This window comes from Scyliorhinus torazame, chromosome 1 (genome assembly GCF_047496885.1).
Source record: "Scyliorhinus torazame isolate Kashiwa2021f chromosome 1, sScyTor2.1, whole genome shotgun sequence".
Taxonomy (NCBI): Eukaryota; Metazoa; Chordata; class Chondrichthyes; order Carcharhiniformes; family Scyliorhinidae; genus Scyliorhinus; species Scyliorhinus torazame.
In genome coordinates this window covers 121,695,247-121,713,486 of record NC_092707.1, presented here as the reverse complement: position 1 = coordinate 121,713,486, position 18,240 = coordinate 121,695,247, and the positions used below count along the sequence as shown (strand labels likewise).

The window sequence follows — 18,240 nt, the reverse complement described above, 5'->3', positions numbered from 1 at the left end:
TGATGTCAAAGTGTTACAACTGAAATTGTACAAGCCATTATGGTTATCCAAAAGAGGGGAGTTACTTTTTCTTCTCAGATTACTAAGTTCATAACCACAGCTATTTAAAAAAAAAAGTTTAGTGTGCCCACAATATTATGAACTGGAAGGAGACATTAGAATCTCACAAGCTAAATCAGTGTGACTAAAATTTAAGTGGAAGGGGACATTCAATTTATTTATTTACTTATACAGCACTTTTTGAAGAAACATCCTTAATGGTCACTAAATTATTAGACTAATTTAGTACGGAGTTCAGCCAAAATTTCCTCTAATTAAAGATTGGGAAGACCAAAGTTGTCATCTTTGGTCTTCAATAAATTTTGCCCTAGCCAGGCCACAGCCTTTGACACCCCAAGAGGAATTTCCAACAACTTTTCTTCAGCTATGACCATCTACTTCCATCTCCGGAATATCACCTGACTCAGGTCCCAAAACCCTCATCCATTCCTTAAGTCACCTCTAAGCTGGTCTGTTGCAACACACTCATGGAGAGTCTCCTATTTTCTACCCACCACAAAACTGGAGGCCATCCAAAACTCTTATGTTTGTCCCCCAATGTGCACCAAGTTCTATTCACCCAACAAGCCAGTGCTTGCTGACCTACATCAGCTCCTGGTTAAAAAACACTTGATTTCTTTCCCCCCACAAATCCTTCCATGGCTGGGTCACCTGCAGTCCTTTAGCACAAGATATCAGGACTCCAATTCTGACCTATTGCACATCTCCAATTTTGAAACCACTGCCATTGGTGGCCATGCTTGAGCAGCCAATCTCTGAAGTTCCCTTCCTAAACCTCTACCACTCATCTCTCTCCCTTCAGTCAACCTCTATGGCAATGCTATAGTCATCTGTCCTAATATCCCCTGTCTTTCTTTGACAACACTTGAGAAGTGTCTTGTGCCATTTCACAATGAAAAAGGTACTATACAAATAAAAGTTGCATTGGGCTAAAATATCAACCTTAAAAGTTGTTCCCATCTCCCTCAAAAAGCAATCGGGAGAGAGAAGAGGCAGAAGAACAAAGAGTAAGATACTGACTTAATCAAGTTAAGACAGATTAAAAAAAAAAAAAAGAGTTGGAAAGATGGGGAGAAATGTCTCTCAGACTTCTACCCAGAGATCATTGGAGGCCACCTATGTTCAAGACGGATGGATTTATGGGCATTGGGGGAATTAAGATACAGGAGAATAATACAGGAACGCCCTTCCACAGATGTCAAATTTTCTTCAGGGCTCAAAAGCCATATTAAAACCCACAGCAAAAACCAAAATCTCACTCCATTCATTCCATGGGTGACTCATCCTCGATACCAGGATTGCCAATCCAAATGGCACAATGTCCCTTCTTTTGTCATAGGAATAGAATTTAAGGAGCTGGGATTAAATGCCTGTAGTCAGTCCCCCAATATACAAGGTACAAGAAAGAGCATTCTACAAAACCCAAGCCTGCTTTAGAACGTGCATCTCAAAATAAAACATACACCAAAGGTCGTTCAGCATGTGATTATTTAAAACTGTAAATAATCAAGTCATGAACCAAAACATAAAAATATGAAAACACAACATCCTTTTCCGTCACAGACCGTGTGTAAAGTCTATGGATAAAATTCCAAATTAACTGGCTCACAACTGGAACAATATAGAATTATAAAATATTCACGCAGAGATTTAAATGCAGGCAGCAATATACTGCCCAATAATGGTTTCTTTGTAAATGAATGTTCAAACAGCCCAATTCCATACTCATGTTCCCAAAATGAATGGGGATGACTTTCTGGACAAAACACTACTTATTAGTGCATTCTCCATAGAATTGGCAGGTGTCAAACAATGCTGATGGCTTTGGGAGAAGTTATGCCAGAAACAGTTAGCACAAGAGCAATTTTACATTCTGCTTCCAGTTAGCAGTGAGAAATTCACATTTGCTGGACAGGTTGAGACAAAGAGACCATAACCAGGCAATTTTTAAAAAAACAATGTTTTTTCTTACCTTTACACATTGAAGGCTCATCATGTATGGTGCAATCTGTGAGATTATCAGATGTCTTTGAGACACACAAGGTTTCTGAAAGATAGAGACTAATTTTACTACTTTACCTGGGGATTGAAAGGGGTCCCAGATACAAAAATGGTTCCTCTTAGACGTTTAGAAAAAGCCAAAATAATTGCTTCAAAACAGTAATTACTGCTTTCAGAATTAACTAGAATATTTAACAGAAATATATCTTCAAAAATACTGTTACAAACAAAATTCTCTTACCATTTTATAAAAAATAATAGCACTAATTTCTATATCCCCTGCCAAGGTATAGTTCCTAATTGTCCACATGTATCGAAAGACAGTGAAAAGTATTTTTCTGCGGCCAAGGGAACGTACACAATAGACAAAAGAATAATCTACAGTGACAAATGGTATGTCAACAAAGTGATTGGTTGAGCCAATCAAGAGCAGCATAGGGCGTTGAGAATAGTGTTCTTACAGGGAACAGATCAGTCCGAGGGCGAGTCATTGAGTCTAGTAGCTGTAGGGAAGAAGCGGTTCCTATGTCTGGATGTGCTATAGTGGATAATGTTCACTGTGAATACATGAGACCCATTAACCTAGAGAGAGCTCAGCGTTCATTAGCTTTCTGTGCCAATCCCTCCTTCCTCAGTCAGGAGCCTGGAAGCAGACATTGACTTTTTTTTTGAGGGGGGGGGGGGGGGGGGGGGGGGGGTAGGAGGAAAAGAGAATACAAGTTGACCATCCAGAAATTTGAATTGGGCGAGATGTGACGAGCCTGCTCAAGTGTCACCCAAGATGGTAGCTGCTGCCAATACCAATGGTCCAGAAGGCTCAAAATGGGTCAGAAGATCAGATAGTATTATTTATGGGTCAGCCAGCTGAGTAAATTCCACACGTTAAGCAATTAATAGCACAGTTAGTCGATTCGACAGATGGACAAATGTGAGGATGTTTTCGAAATGATGAAAATGAAGAAATTAAAAAGTATGATGCAAATAATCTTTTTGGGCACTACGGTGGTGTATTGGTTAGCACTGCTGCCTCACAGCACCATGGTCCCAGGTTCAATCCCAGTTCTGGGTCACTGTCAATGTGAAGTTTGTACATTCTCCCAGTGTTTGCATGGGTTTCGCCCCCACAATCCAAAGATGAGCAGGCTAGGTGGATTAACCACACTAAATTGCCCCTTAAATGGAAACAAAATTGGGTAATCTAAATTTATAAAAAAATATTAGCACTAATTCCTATATCCACTGACATTACATGTAATATCTGGCACAAATATGTGATACTTTATACCACCAGATGGAGCTGGTGAGCAGACCTATAAAAGGGAATGCCTCTCAGACTTCTGGGAGAGTCCAGTGAGAGTAGAGAATAAGCAGATAGGTGAAGAGATAGTGCATTAGAGACAATAGTTAGTATAGTGTAGATAGTAATTGTAATTTGTAGGATTGCTAGCTTTAGGAATAGTGTTCGAACTGTATTAAGAGTAGTGTAATAAAAATTGGCTTTGTTAATTCAACTTAGCTTTGTTGGTCTTGGTCCACACGCTGACCTGAATCCACCCAGAGTATTAGCAACACAAAGAATACCACATGGTACCCAAGAGTGATTTCTAAAAGCTGAATGAATGACAAAACTAATCACACGACTGACAGATCGCAATGACAGCACAGAGTTCCAGTGTGTAAGATAGAAGTCCTGCAGAAGTCCAGGCACTTCCAAGACAACTGGTAAACTCAATCTCATCTGGAAATTTTTTTATTTTTTTTAAAGTTTAAACTCTACCCCAGTCTCCGACCTAGAAGTGGCCAGTGACTAGCAAAATATTGCGCTGTTAATACTAATGGCTAGACCGCTAGCTATCGACTTGTTTAATTCATTCAACTTTGAAAATGAAGTTGATAAAAAGATGTATAACAAGTCATTGAAAAGTTTGATAGCCATTGTGAGCTGGAAAGAAATGATAAGCTGAATGAAAAGTTGTAAAGGCAACAAAAACTATTGCTAGAGGATCCTACTAAATGTGCCCTGCGAGCATAACGTGCCCTGCGAGCATAATTGTCAAAAATAGAATTCAGAAATATTCAGCCGGGAATGTGGCGCGAACACCATGGAAGCAGTGGCGCGGCTAAAAGAAACAGCGCCATCCGGAATGCCAGTTTGCTCAAGCGCATCTGAAAAAAAAAAGCACGCTTTGGAAGATGGACATTTCGCACGTGCGCAGTTGAAGAATCAACGTGAACCGGAGGTCGACCGTTCTGCGCATGCTTATTACGCGTTTGCGCATGACGTCATGAGTATCATGACATGCACACATTGTGGCCACGCCCACCCCAAGAAAAAAAATGCCCAGTCGGAAAACAATGTGCGAAGTGCAGCAAGTTAAACACTTTGCCTCGCAATGCAGAACATTGAGGAAATCTCAATGAAGAGCTGTAGAAGAAGTTTACAGCATGAAACAAGTAGTAAATTTAAACAGATACAAGAATACAGAGGATAAACCCAACATTGTAGAAAATGACTTGGGTTTGGAAGATGTATTCGGGTGAGATGATTCTTGCGTTAGTAACAGGATTAAAAAAAATTAGAATTCCACTAAAGATAGATGGAACTAATAAAATAAATTGATGAAATTGCATACAGGTGCTGACATCGGATAGCAGTAATCTGACAGATGGTGATGCTGATAACATTGAAGACAAATGGACAATTCCAGTGATGCCACATCAAGTTAGTCACGGGAACGAATGCCAATCTCCTCAGCCTGTCCGAATTGAACCGCCCGAGAGTTCAACCGACAGCTATTGATCAACCAAAACGGCTTACCGCCTACAGTGAGAATGCGATTGAAACGCTAGGTATATGTGACCTAGAAGCATGGCTCACAATCAAAGTCACATTGTGCAATTCTCCATTGTGGACTCGAGAGTCCATTTTGGGTGCGAAAGTATGCAAAGTTCTGAACCTCGTTGAGTGACTGTACGTGCCAGTGTGAAGACAGAGGACCATTGTAACTAGCCACAAGATATGATGCCGCAGATGACAGCAAAGAAACAGATGAGCCAGAAGACAATGACTATGAAGGTCTATCTACTCTATTTGTAACTAGTGACGACGTGATCACAAGTAGCATATAAGCGGTGCAGAGCGACAGCAAAATTGACAGTTCTCAGCTGGACTGTACAGAGGCTAACAATGAACAAATCAGTTGAGAGCACATCAATTGTGAACAGCCAACAAGAAAATGAAGACTTCTTGGAAAAGTTGACTCCAGATGAGAAGCACAAAGAGCTCAAAAGATACAACAGATAATCCAAAGGAACTGATAGTAAAAAGTTAAAAAATGAATCAGATAAGCCAAAAGGAACTGATCTTGAGAACAAAGTAACTACGGAACAAAAGAATTCACACAAAAGGTGTTGATTTTGAAACCAAAGAACAACTAGCCAGCACATTGCAATTCAATAGAAACAAAGTGTTGGGACTTGCAGTCCCACGTGACAAACCATCCAGTATGGAAAGAAATCCAGATAGCAAACTAGGAAGGGATTGCAGGACAAAGAAAATCTACCGTTCATGATAGCATACACAGATGTGTGTGTAGACCATACCAACTTCACATATGGTGCCACTAACACCAGGAAGAAAAGCAGGGGGAAAAAGCAGCATTCCAACAAATTGGAAGAGTTGGTACTTGCTCAAAGACCAGAAACCAAACCATTTTTTCAGGCAAAGAGACAAGTAATCAACACCAGCACAGAAAAAAAAGACCATGTCAGGCAACAAAGGTGGTTCAACCAGTCGAAAATCTGATCGATTGAACTGCTGACTTGTTGGTTGTGTGCCACACTACCAGAGTGAATATTGAGTAGACTCAATTCATGAACTGTTGCTAAGTGTCTTGTTATATCGTTCTCAGTTACATATTTCATTGTATTGTGTATGCATATTCCCATACGTGTGTGTATGTTTGAAAAATGTTTTCAAACATTTTAAAGAAAGGAGGATCTGACATTAGGTGTAATGTCTGGCGCATTAAGAGTTTGTTCTGTCACCAGATGAAGCTGGGGAGCAGACCTAAAGGGAATGCCCCAGACTTCTGGGAGAGTGTAGTGGGAGAGCAGACAATAAGCAGATTGATGAAAAGATAGTGTGTAGAGACAGTAGTTAGTATAGTGTAGATAGCAATGGTTTAATTTGTAGCATTGCTAGCTTTAAGAATAGTGTTCGAACTGTATTAATAGTGCAATAAAAATTAGATTTGTTAATTTAACGTAGTTTTGTGGCTCTTTGTGCACAACATGACCTGAATCTATCCTGAGTATTAGCAACACAGAACATCACACACTCCAACCCGGTTTCAGTTCAATTAGAAAATAAAGGTGACAGCAGCAGATACGTCAAATAGAGTTGATGATTCTAATGCTCTTCAGGCTGACTTAGCTTACTTAGCTTAGCTGTTAGAAGCCAGTATCCCAACTCTTCCAGGTCCCTTTCACCCTCACCTCTATGCTCACTGGCCTATATTGCTCAACTGGGAGCAAACACCCCAATTTAAAACATTCATCATTGTTTTTAAACCCTTCCATCCTCATCTTGACAGACTTGTCATTAAAAACTCTTGGAGCCCCAACTTTTATTTTGTTGTGGGTATCTATTAAGCAGGTACTGAAACTTCAAGCTCTTCTGGTGTTTCAATGCGGTCTCTTGGCAAGTGCGCAACTAAGGAGAAGCAGATAAATACAGATAGCCACTTCCAATTTCTGTGTTTAAGTGCACATGCGCAGATGCCATAATTAATCCATAAAACAGTGCTAAAAGCCTGACCGTTATTCTTAGTGCCTAGTTTAGACTATTATAAAAAGATGCCCAAGCCATGGGTTAACTTCTTGTGGAAAACCAACAACAACTTCTAATAAAATCTTTGACAAGCCATTTTGGCTGCATTTGTTAACAGTCAATTTCCGGAAGTAAACCTTATAGGATGTCAAGCAATGTGATTATAGGATGTCAAGCAATGTGATTATATTAAGTGTCTGAACAATGATTTACCGGTTTACTAAACATGCCGAAAGGTCAATTAGATCACAGATCAGGTTTACAAAAGATTTCTCAAGACATTAAATTTGAGTTAATACTTGAGCATTGTTTGGGGGTTTCTCATACAGGAGTTAAAGCTTAGAATTGACAGAAAAACAGGTAGGGGGAAGGGAAACTAAACCATCATTATGGAGCTGCAAACTTTGAAAATTGTGCACAGGTAATTTTGCAACATGTCTAACAAAAAAACGAAACTGTCCATGTCAGCAGGGCTCAGTTGTAGCACACTTGACAGGATAAGGAGGTTGTGGGTTCAACACCCATTCCAAGACTAGACGACAAATCTAGGCTGACACTCCAATGTAAATCGGACATGATCCCCCAGGCTCGAAAAACCTTCCTGGTTACCATTATGAAGAGCAGGACATTATTCCCGATGCCCTGGCAAAAATATCCTTTAATCAACATCCCAAACAGATTATCTGGTCATTATCACATTCTCATTGTGGGAACTTGTTTTGCAGACATTGGCTTGTAGAATTCACTATATTAAAACAGGTGACTACACTCCAATAGCAGTGCATTAGCTATAGGAGGCTGTGAAAAGGCACAAGTTTTCTGTTTGCTTCAACCATGGCACATCAAACTATGTGCACGTTATTTAGTGTTTATCCCACAAACAATCCTCAAGTTCCAGCATACACTTATTTTTAGCCGGGTAAATGTCCCACAAAGAATCTACTAAATTTTACAGTGCATTAATTCAGTATTCTGGGTTACTTGGCAACAGTCATTTGATACAGTAGGATAACTAACCAATATGAAGATTAGATTACATGCAAGGTGATGTTACTGCAACTGTATTAGGTCTGCGCTACTGATGTTATAAACTATTTGAGCACACAAGGCATCATTTTACATATTGTAAAGACTTCTGTACAGTAGCCAGTTACTAGAAACCAGTGACAGCTGTCACAGAACTCTTTCAGAAAATAGGTCTCTTGGAACTAAAAATTACATTTCCCAGGAGATATTTCACATCAGTTGGAATCAACTCTTGAGAAAACAGGTGAGAAACAAAAACAGATATCTATGCTGGCCAAAAAAGTTAAGACCCACCCAGCACTTACTGCTCCTCTAGTGAAAGAGAAAAAAAAGTGCACGAAATAGATAAGCTTACAAAAGTCCAAAATGATCAAGCATTACCACCATTAAAACTAAACCAAATTAGGTTAGGATTGTGGCAAAACTGGTTTTATTAGTTCACAAGTAGCCTGTTAACAAGGATCCAAATACTTCCTGGGACATCCAAGAGCTGCGTGCAATCAGAACTAAGATTTTGCATTCAGTCAAAAACATGTGCTTTAATATTTTCCAGGTCACTATACATTTGCTGTAAAGCATCTTCTGAAAAGGACAATCTTCAGAAGGCTAGCTTGATAGCCAATAGCGCTAGGAGGACACAGATTGGCGATCAGACACTGGATTAGTAATAATGTCACTGGACTAATAATCCAGAGGATACATGGGGTCAAAGGCAGCTGATTGATTTAAATTAAATGAAGCTAGTCTGTGATGGTGACCTTGAAACTAGCATTGATTGTTAGAACACTATATCTGGTTCAGTAATGGCCTTTAGGGGAGGAAATCTTCTGTCCTTACCCAGCCTGGCCTACATGTAATTCCAGATCCACAGTAATGTGGTTGACTCTTAAATGCCCTCAGGAAAATGGCCTAACAGTCAGTCAGTTCACCGGCAATTAGGAATGGGCAACCGACAGCCACAGCCCATGAAAGAATAAAGAAAAACAGCAGAGGCAACGGTACGGAATGGACGGATAGCCAATGGATACAGATGCAATAATAACCTGCTAAAGGGAATTGGATAATTTGTTAATTTGTAAATATCTAGGGATATGGGGTTAGAGCAGGGTGAGACCAATTGTTCTTCAAAAGAGCTCAATGGGCCAAATGGCCTCATGCTGTACTGTTCAGAGATTATATGAAGTAAATTCACCATGGGAGCCGAGAAAAACACAATTTGTTTTATATTGTTGGCCGTCCAATCTCCTACACCGATGGACACCAACAAAACAAACTAGCATCTTTTGCAAGACAGACAGATTGGGCAGCACGGTAGCATGGTGGTTAGCACAATTGCTTCACAGCTCCAGGGTCCCAGGTTCGATTCCCGGCTTGGGTCACTGTCTGTGCGGAGTCTGCACGTTCTCCCAGTGTGCAGGTTCAAAGATGTGCAGGTTAGGTGGATTGGCCATAATAAATTGCCCTTAGTGTCCAAAATTGCCCTTAGTGTTGGGTGGGATTACTAGGTTATGGGGATAGGGTGGAGGTGTGGGCTTGGGTAGGGTGCTCTTTCAAAGAGCCGGTGCAGACTCGATGGGCCGAATGGCCTCCTTCTGCACTGTAAATTCTATGATTGTTCCACTGGATCCTTCTAGGCCCAGCAATCCTGTTGCTATAGGATCACCCAGGTGTTCTGTGACATCTCACACAAGGACACCACAATCCTTTCCCTCTTCATCGTTGTGGAAAGGACAGCACAACCCCTTTGTATGGACACTGACTGATGCATCATTGGGAACTGCCCACATGTACAGGGCATTGCTCCCTCCTTCATAGCACAGCCGACTTTCAGGAATAACAGCAACACATTACAGATGAATGCAGACAAAGGTGGTCAGTTTTCTTCCCTGACCGAGACGGTTTAATAAAATTAACATAACTATGATAATCCAGTGCTTTGCAATGTATTCAGGACAGTTCAAAGTACAAAATATTCCCAAACATCCAATACAAAGCTTGCACTGATTCAGTGCCGATTTCTATGGTCAACCAAAATGCATTTTATATTTTTGTCCTCAAGCATCTCATCACCAGCTTGGCTGCAGAGTCAATAACTCCTAATAGTTGTGCATTTTGAGAACAAAGTAAATGAATGCAGCATCAGTTGAGCACAGGTGAGAAAGAAGCTGGTGGATGGGATCCAGGAAAGATGATTTGAGGGAGACAGCGAGTGCACAGAAAGTCTATTTTTTCTTTTAAAATGTGAGAACGATAGAATCAAGACAGGAGATAGAAAGAGGATTCAGTGGAATGAGAAAGATAGTTTGACATGTCAACCCTGGCTGCCTGGCGTTACTAATTTTGGGTCAGAATCTGGCTTCCTGAATCATCTCAAAACAATACATTTCTGTTCAAATCTCACTGCAGTAACTACCCACCTCCATTTAAAGATACAGCCGTAATCCACAACACTGAAGTCGGTGGAAAAATTGATCAGCAGACACTTTTACAACAGAAATTTTACGAATGCATGAAATAAAATCACTTCCCTTCCCCAATTAAACACCTTAGAATCTCTAGTGCAGAAGGAGGCCATTCGGCCCAGACACTAGGGACAATTTAGCATGGCCAGTACACCTAACCTGCACATCTTCGAACTGTGGGAGGAAACCCACGCAGATACGGGGAAAATGTGCAAACTCCACAGTCACCAGAGGCTGGCATTGATGCAGTCACCAGGGCATGTTTTAAAAGCAATTCAGCAGTTTCCATCACAGTTTTGTTCCACTTTCGGGCATCAGAGGGGAGAAACTTCAAAGCCGAGAGCTGATAGGGGTCACAGTTAACCATTTAGTGGTAGCCTCTTAACAGTTACATTGCCAAGCCCTCCAAGAGATTTTTCCCTGACACGTGAAGGAGATAACCTTTCATCCTTCGAAATCCAAGAGCATATAATAGGCCCATTTTTCTCACCGGCATCTTCAGCTTTCCTGCCCATGGCCGGCAAAGCGCCATATGCACGATTCGCCCATTCTATAATAACAATCTTTGTCACAAGTCGGCTTACATTAACACTGCAATGAAGTTACTGTGAAAAGCCCCTAGTCGCCACATTCCGGCCCCTGTTCAGGTACATAAGAGGGAGAATTCAAAATGTCCAATTCACCTAACAGCACATCTTTTAAGGACTTGCGGGAGGAAACCGTAGCACCCGGAGGAAACCCACGCGGACACAGAATATGCAAACTCCGCACAGACAGTGACCCAAGCCAGGAATCGAACCTGGGACCCTGGCGCTGTGAAGCCAACCACCGTGCTTCCTCGGACTGTAGTTCCTCAGACCAGCAAGCTAGAAAAATTGCTCAAGAGCAAACCTACAAAGAGTAATCAGCGACTTGTCTCAAATGAGGTATCCTAGGAATCTTTGGGCACGATCCAAAGGCCATTCTGTTCCTGAAAAGCAGTCTTTGCGGCACAGCGTGGCCGATGAAAGCTGGGAGACCTCGCTCCTGGGATCTACCCGGCTCACAACGCCTCGCAACATCCAATGTGACCTTGCGATATAAATCTAGTCATTGTAGTTGGGATCAATTTTTGGCAGATCTGCATATCAGAGTGAGACAAGTGACTCTAATGTGCGGATTCCTGAGGTACCCGAAGCTTTGAGATTAATTCCCTTCGCCTCAGACACCAGTAGTCGTTCAGCACTGGTCCCCACAAACGGAAATGGCACTCGTGGGGGTCTCCCAGGAGACAGACGGCCTCCAGCTGCATGCCCTTTGGCAGGATGTTGCCTGGCACTACTGGTTCCACCAGGGCACCTTGGCAGTTTCACCTGGGTGGCAGCAAGGCACAACCATGGTGCCAGGTTAGCACTGGCAAGGTGCCAAGCTGGCATTTTTTGCACACGTGCGATTAGGCCAGAGGTGCACAGTGTGGTGTTGGGGAGGCGGGGCCCTCCAAGTGTGTTCAGGCTGGGGGGAGGGGGGGGCAGTTTGGCAATTGTTTCGGGGGCATCCCAATCGTTTACTACACTGGGGGGTTCCGGCGAGCAGAGTAACCCACTGTACAAAACGGGGCTATGTGCAGCACCGGCCACACTTTCCCCATTCAGGCCCCTTACACAATGCAAGTCGTGTTGAATAGCCATGTGTTTGTCAACACTGCGAGCGCTGGGAAACGCGATCAGGAGAAGTTTCCCTTTTGGGAGAATCGCACCCTTTGGCTACCCTGGTCGGTGCATGCTGCAATTTTCTGCACAGCCCCAAAATGAACAAATCAAAGACTGCTACACACCAATATCTCAATTTGGCAGGACCCCAGTTTGATCATTCTGATGGGGTTAGATTGGTGAACCAGACAGCAAGTGAGACAAAAGTCACCCAATGCGATATGGCAGCACTTAAGTGCATATCTGGTGCAGGTTTGTTTTTATTCATTCAGAGGTTCGATGGATTGGCCATGCTAAATTGACCCAAGTGTCAAAAGGTAGGTCAGGTAACAGAGATAGGGCGGAGTGTTGGGCCTGGGTAGGGTTCTCTTTTGGAGGGTCAGTGAAGACATGGGCTGAATGGCCTCCTTCTGCACTATAGGGATTCTATGATTCAAAGGCTGATAATTCTGCAGAGTGTAACTCACCTTCTGACTTCCCACATCCTATCCAACATCTACAAGGCACAAATCAGGAGTGCGATGGGACACTTCACTTGCCTGATGAGTGCAGCTCCAACACCACAAGATGTTCAACACCAGTGCAAAGCAGCCTGTTTTATCAGCCACTCATTCACACCCCAAATATGCTCTAACTCCACCAATGACACACAGGAGCACTGTGTTCCAGCTACAGGATGCACTACAGCAATTCATCAACAACTTAAAAGCTGCATCCTCAACCTCCCAGAAGGACAACCGCACAACGCCCATCCCTGTTCCCCTCCAAGTCACGCACCATCCAGAGTTTGAATTACATTATTTGTCCTTCGTTGTCACTGTGTCAAACATCCATTTGGATTTCAGCAGCGCACCAGCACCTACAGAGTTATTCTACACCAGGGGTTCCCAAACTGTGGGTCACAACCCCCAGTGTGATCATGGAAGGAGCAAATGGGAGTCATGAGCTCTGAGGCAACAATGGCAGCTGTGGAGCAGAGACTCAGATTTGACAACCCTGGGGTCAATGGTAAGGCCCCTTTAAATGAGTTTTTTTTGGTCTGTGGACCCAATGACTTCTGAACCCAAAGACAGCCTCCAAAATGGTCGGTGTCTTGCGGGTTTTTTTTGTGCCCGTCTCTGATGTTCGAACTTCCTCCTCCTTACAATTTTCACTCGGGGTCACACCAAGTGTGAATCACAGCACTGTCCCACAAAAGAACATGACCCTAATGGCACCACCAGAAGACAAATAAAATAATCTGCAATTCTGATCCATTTGCAAATTATACAAGGCACAGATACATTTCAGCCCTGCTGTTATCTAACAAGTTACCAATATTTTTTTCTATAGTCTGTTACTACAATCTGCAAAATGAATAGCAATTTGTAGGATTGGAATGCACCGATTGAGGTCAGGTAATTGGATCGCTTAATTGCCCAACTTAAATGCTGTTTCAAGCGACTGAACAGACATCTGGAAATGCAAGATACCACGGATAGAGATGTCACTGGTGATAAAATGAATCATGCCATGTGCTCACATAGTTAACATTAAAGCCATCAGAACATAACAGATTTAAATACATTGAGCCCCTTCCAACCTCTAAAGCACCATACCCAGGACCCCCAAAGAATCACTGGGGGATCCCACACCCTACCTCAGAAGTCCCAACGTCAGAAAGGCAAATACCCAAGAACGTAAACACCTGATTGGGCAGTTACTCTGCACTGGGAACAGTCAAACTCAATTTAAATCAAACTTCAGATTGTTCTGTCTGTATTACGGCAATAGTTACACACCTAAAAACAGAACTAAAACGGCTTTTAAATCCTGGGTAACTAGTGCACTGATGCCATCCCCCCTCACCCCACAGGAACCCCTGACTACACCCAACTGTCGCCAAGTAGCCTCCCCACCCCAGAGGAACCCACTTCCCTTCTCCCTAGTTTCTTATAAAGTGGCCGTTAAAACCTACCTTCCTAAAAGCAGCAAGTGCCATAAAATGGGGGCATATCTTCCTTACTTTTGACTCAGCTGCTCGCTACACAAGGCCTCAGAGACCCACTGCACTTGCCTTTCTCACCTGACCACAGGCCGAATGTTGGACAAAAACAGTGCAGCAGGATAACTAACTAGGAGTGGAGCACTAATATTCCAGATTGTGTCAAAAGCAAATAAATGGAATAATCATCAGGAATTTAAATAATCTTTATTATTGTCACAAGTCGGCTTACATCAACACTGCAATGAAATTACTGTGAAAATCCCCTATTTGCCACACTCCAGCGCCTGTTCAGGTACACTGAGCGAGAATTCAGAATGTCCAATTCACTTACAAGCATGTCTTTCGGGATTTGTGGGAGGAAACCGGAGAGCCCAGAGGTAACCCACGCAGACACGGGGAGAACGTGCAGACTCTGCACAGACAGTGACCCAAACCAGGAATTGAACAAATTACTGTACTTCAAACTCCTTTAGAAAAATACCATTATGATAAATCATCCATTCCACAAGCATTATTCATATTCCTGTCCGAATAGAGAAAGAGCTGGAAAAAGTTGCTGAGTACAGATCTATAAAAATTTCCAATGTAGTCTTACTCTGTCCACTCTCCTCCCACATTGTCCAGGTAAGGTTCCAAACATTCCTGCCAAGTAATTTCTCTAACTCAAAACTGATCCGTTTCCTCTTCAATAGGGATTAGGTGACTGTTTCACCAACACCCATGTTCTGCCTACAGATTGAGCCCGCGTTGCCAGCCTCTTGAACACCACTCTGACTTCCATTTATCACCCTCCCACATCATTCCAAACAAACGCAAGGAAAGCTTCAAGATAATATTTTCCCAGGCAGCCTGACCTATTTGTATGTCCTCGTTTTCCAAAATCAGTCAGTCATACCCAATCCCCATGCTTTTTATTTGTCCCAATTTAGTGTACTTCCCCAGATCTCTTAATGGCCAAGCTCTTTTATCCGCCTTCCGTTTCTTTTAACTTCTTAATGCTTAATATCCATTTCTTCATGGAGACAATCCACAACAATTTCACACTTTTTCTGGTATTTGGCTGTTCATTTGTTGTAGATCACATAAGAACATAAGAACTAGAAGCATCTGGCCCCTCGAGCCTGCTCCACCATTCAATGAGATCATGGCTGATCTTTTGTGGACTCAGCTCCACTTTCCGGCCCGAACTCCATAACCCTTAATCCCTTTATTCGTCAAAAAACTATCTTTATCTTAAAAACATTTAATGAAGGAGCCTCTACTGCTTCACTGGGCAAGGAATTCCATAGATTCACAACCCTTTGGGTGAAGAAGTTCTACCCTCCCCTTTTCCTGATAATAATAAGCTTTGTCACAGATAGGCAAAGAAGTAACTGTGAAAAGTCCAGAGTCGCCACATTCCGGCACTCAGGTACACCGGGGGGTGGGGGGAATACAAAATGCCCAAATTACCCAACAGCACGTCTTTCGGGACTTGTGGGAGGAAACCGGAGCACCTGGCGGAAACCTACGTAGTCACGGGGAGAACGGGCAGACTCCGCAAAAACAGTGACCCAGGCCGGGAATCGAACCGGAGACCCTGGCGCTGTGAAGCAACAGTACTAATCATTAAGCTACCACGCCGCTCAAGATAACCAATAAGGCAGTAACTGGGATGTTCTTTAAAGACCTGTTGCGCGTTATCAGCATTTTCTTATCCAGATTTCTGCTAGAACCAAAGACACTTCAAACTAAATGGATTTTCCTTCACATAATAAACAGATCTCCGTCTCTGGGTGAGATCATACTTCATAATTCATCAGCTCTCCCATCTTTGAACACTGTGCTTAAAAATAAATTACGACCATGTTCTGCCATAGAATCATAGAATTTACAGTGCAGGAGGCCATTCGGCCCATCAAGTCTGCACCGTGGGAGCTGACTCAAGGTTGCACCGTGGGAGCTGACTCAAGGTAACAAGATTTACCTTCCATACCTACTATGTGTGTAGCCGATTTTTTTTTTTTTTTTTAAAACAAACTAATTTTGTTTTTAACATTTTATACATAACACAACAGAAAAGATAAGAATCCCCCTCCCCGAACTACAATATACATGACTTGGAAAAATAACCCCTGCCACCTCCCAAACTCCTCCCCCCCACCACTTTGGCAGCTGACGGTGACCAACTCTTGAAGAACAAGTGTACGTTTGATAGAAAACTAAAAAAATTAATTCATAACTAAAACAAAACAAAAGATGTTAAAAACAATTTTTATAACCAAATCCAGTCTCGTATCTTCCAACAACCCCGCAGAATAATGCATCAAGTTATTTGATAATGCTTATAAAATTATCACAGATTCCACTTAATTTTAGTCAGGTGAGCAGGTGCTGGGAAACTGAAGTAACGCTCCATCAACGGTATGACAGTAATCACCAGGAAAGCACAGATCAGTCCATCATTCTGTAAACGTGCATTTTTATGGCTTTAATACAAATATTGCTTTTTAAGTGAAACCAAATATGCACTTTTAATGCTTACCACAATTAGAGGTTTTAAAACAGAAAAATGAAAAACAGCACTCCCCTCCTCCTCAATGCACCAAATTTTTGTTGGGTCACTGAACGGACCAAATTTTTGTTGGGTCACTGAACGGTGGCCAATTTTCCATCTATATCCCAATAACACACGAGGTGAGTAGCAGCATATTGGCACCTGATCTTATGGCCAACAGGTGCTTTGATAACGAGAGAAACTACAAACTAATGAATTGATCAGATAGCAGCATACTCTACGGTACAGTATTAGTAAATGGTGTATTGCCTTGCTGCACCCAAGCTATTTCACAAACTCAGCACTGTACCAAACTAAGATATGAACCGGACATACTCAATTACTCACACAAGCTCCATTAAATATACAAGGTACACATAGCAAAGTAACATACAACAGAACTCACCTCGGCTGTGACATACTCCAGAACCACTATCACGATCCACTCGGTCACTGGAACAGGAGGTCGCTATTTAACACTGCCCCCAACAATCCCTCAAGCCTGTTCCTCTGCTCAAATTAAGTCATGCTGATCTACAGCCTTACTTCAACCATACTTGCCTTTGTTCCTATCCGTTAATACTTTTGGTTAACAGAAAATAGGTCAAGCTTAGGTTTTAAAAATCTAGTATCCATTGGCATTGATCATTATCCTCTACAACCTTCCCCCTCATTCATTCCCAAACATTACATGTAGAATTGTTTCCAAGTTCACTCTAAAACGTTTGATTCTGGGCAGCATGGTGGTGCAGTGGTTAGCACTGCTGCCTCACAGCACCGAGGTCCCAGGTTCAACCCCAGCCCCCTGCCCGTGTGGAGTTTGTACATTTTCCCCCTGACTGTATGGGTCTAACCCCTACAACCCAAAGATGTGCAGGGTAGGTGAATTGACCACACTAAATTGCCCCTTAATTGGAAAAAATAATTGGGTATTCTAAATTTATTGAAAAACAAAAAATTTTAAGTTTCTATGAGATCCCCCCTCACTCTTCTGAACTCCAATGAACATAACCGATTTAGTTTCTCATGACAGTCCTATCATCCCAGGAATCAGCCTGGTAAACCTTCATAGCATAATTCCTCAGATAAGGACACCAGAACTACACACTACTCTAGGTGTGGCCTCGCCAACACCCTGTACAATTGCCATAAAACATCCCTATACTCAAATATGAAGGCCAACATACCATTTGCCTTCTTTACTGCCTGCTGTACCTGCACACGTACTTTCAGCGACTGATGCACGAGGACACCAAGATCTCAGAGTATCCACCACTCTCAACATCCATTCAAATAATAATCTGCCTTCCTATTTTTTCTACTGAAGCAGATAACCATACATTTATTCACATTATACTGCATCTGTGCTTTACCTGATGCCCATGTATTTACATTGTGTATTTATATAATAATAATAACATTGTCACAAGTAGGCTTCAATGAAGTTACTGTGAAAAGCCCCTCGTCGCCACATTCCAGCACCTGTTCGGAGAGGCCGGTACGGGAATTGAACCCCCGCTGCTGGTCTTGTTCTGCATTACAAGCCAGCTGTTTAGCCCACTGTGCTAAACCAGCATGTCAGATGTTTTTTGAATGGATCTGTCTGGACTGTACGCAGAGCAATACTTTTTACTGTACCTCTATGTGAC

General features: G+C 42.3%; 1 protein-coding gene across 8 annotated transcripts in view; it reads right to left on the bottom strand.

The window, feature by feature from the left end:
- Positions 1–18,240, bottom strand: part of cd164l2 (CD164 sialomucin-like 2) — a 74,337-nt gene that overhangs the window by 48,534 nt on the left and 7,563 nt on the right. For all 8 annotated transcript variants that reach the window (XM_072500659.1, XM_072500642.1, XM_072500655.1 and 5 more), the window contains one exon: positions 2,033–2,107. In XM_072500659.1, coding sequence (XP_072356760.1) covers positions 2,033–2,107 — 75 coding nt within the window. The remainder of the gene's footprint in view (positions 1–2,032; positions 2,108–18,240) is intronic.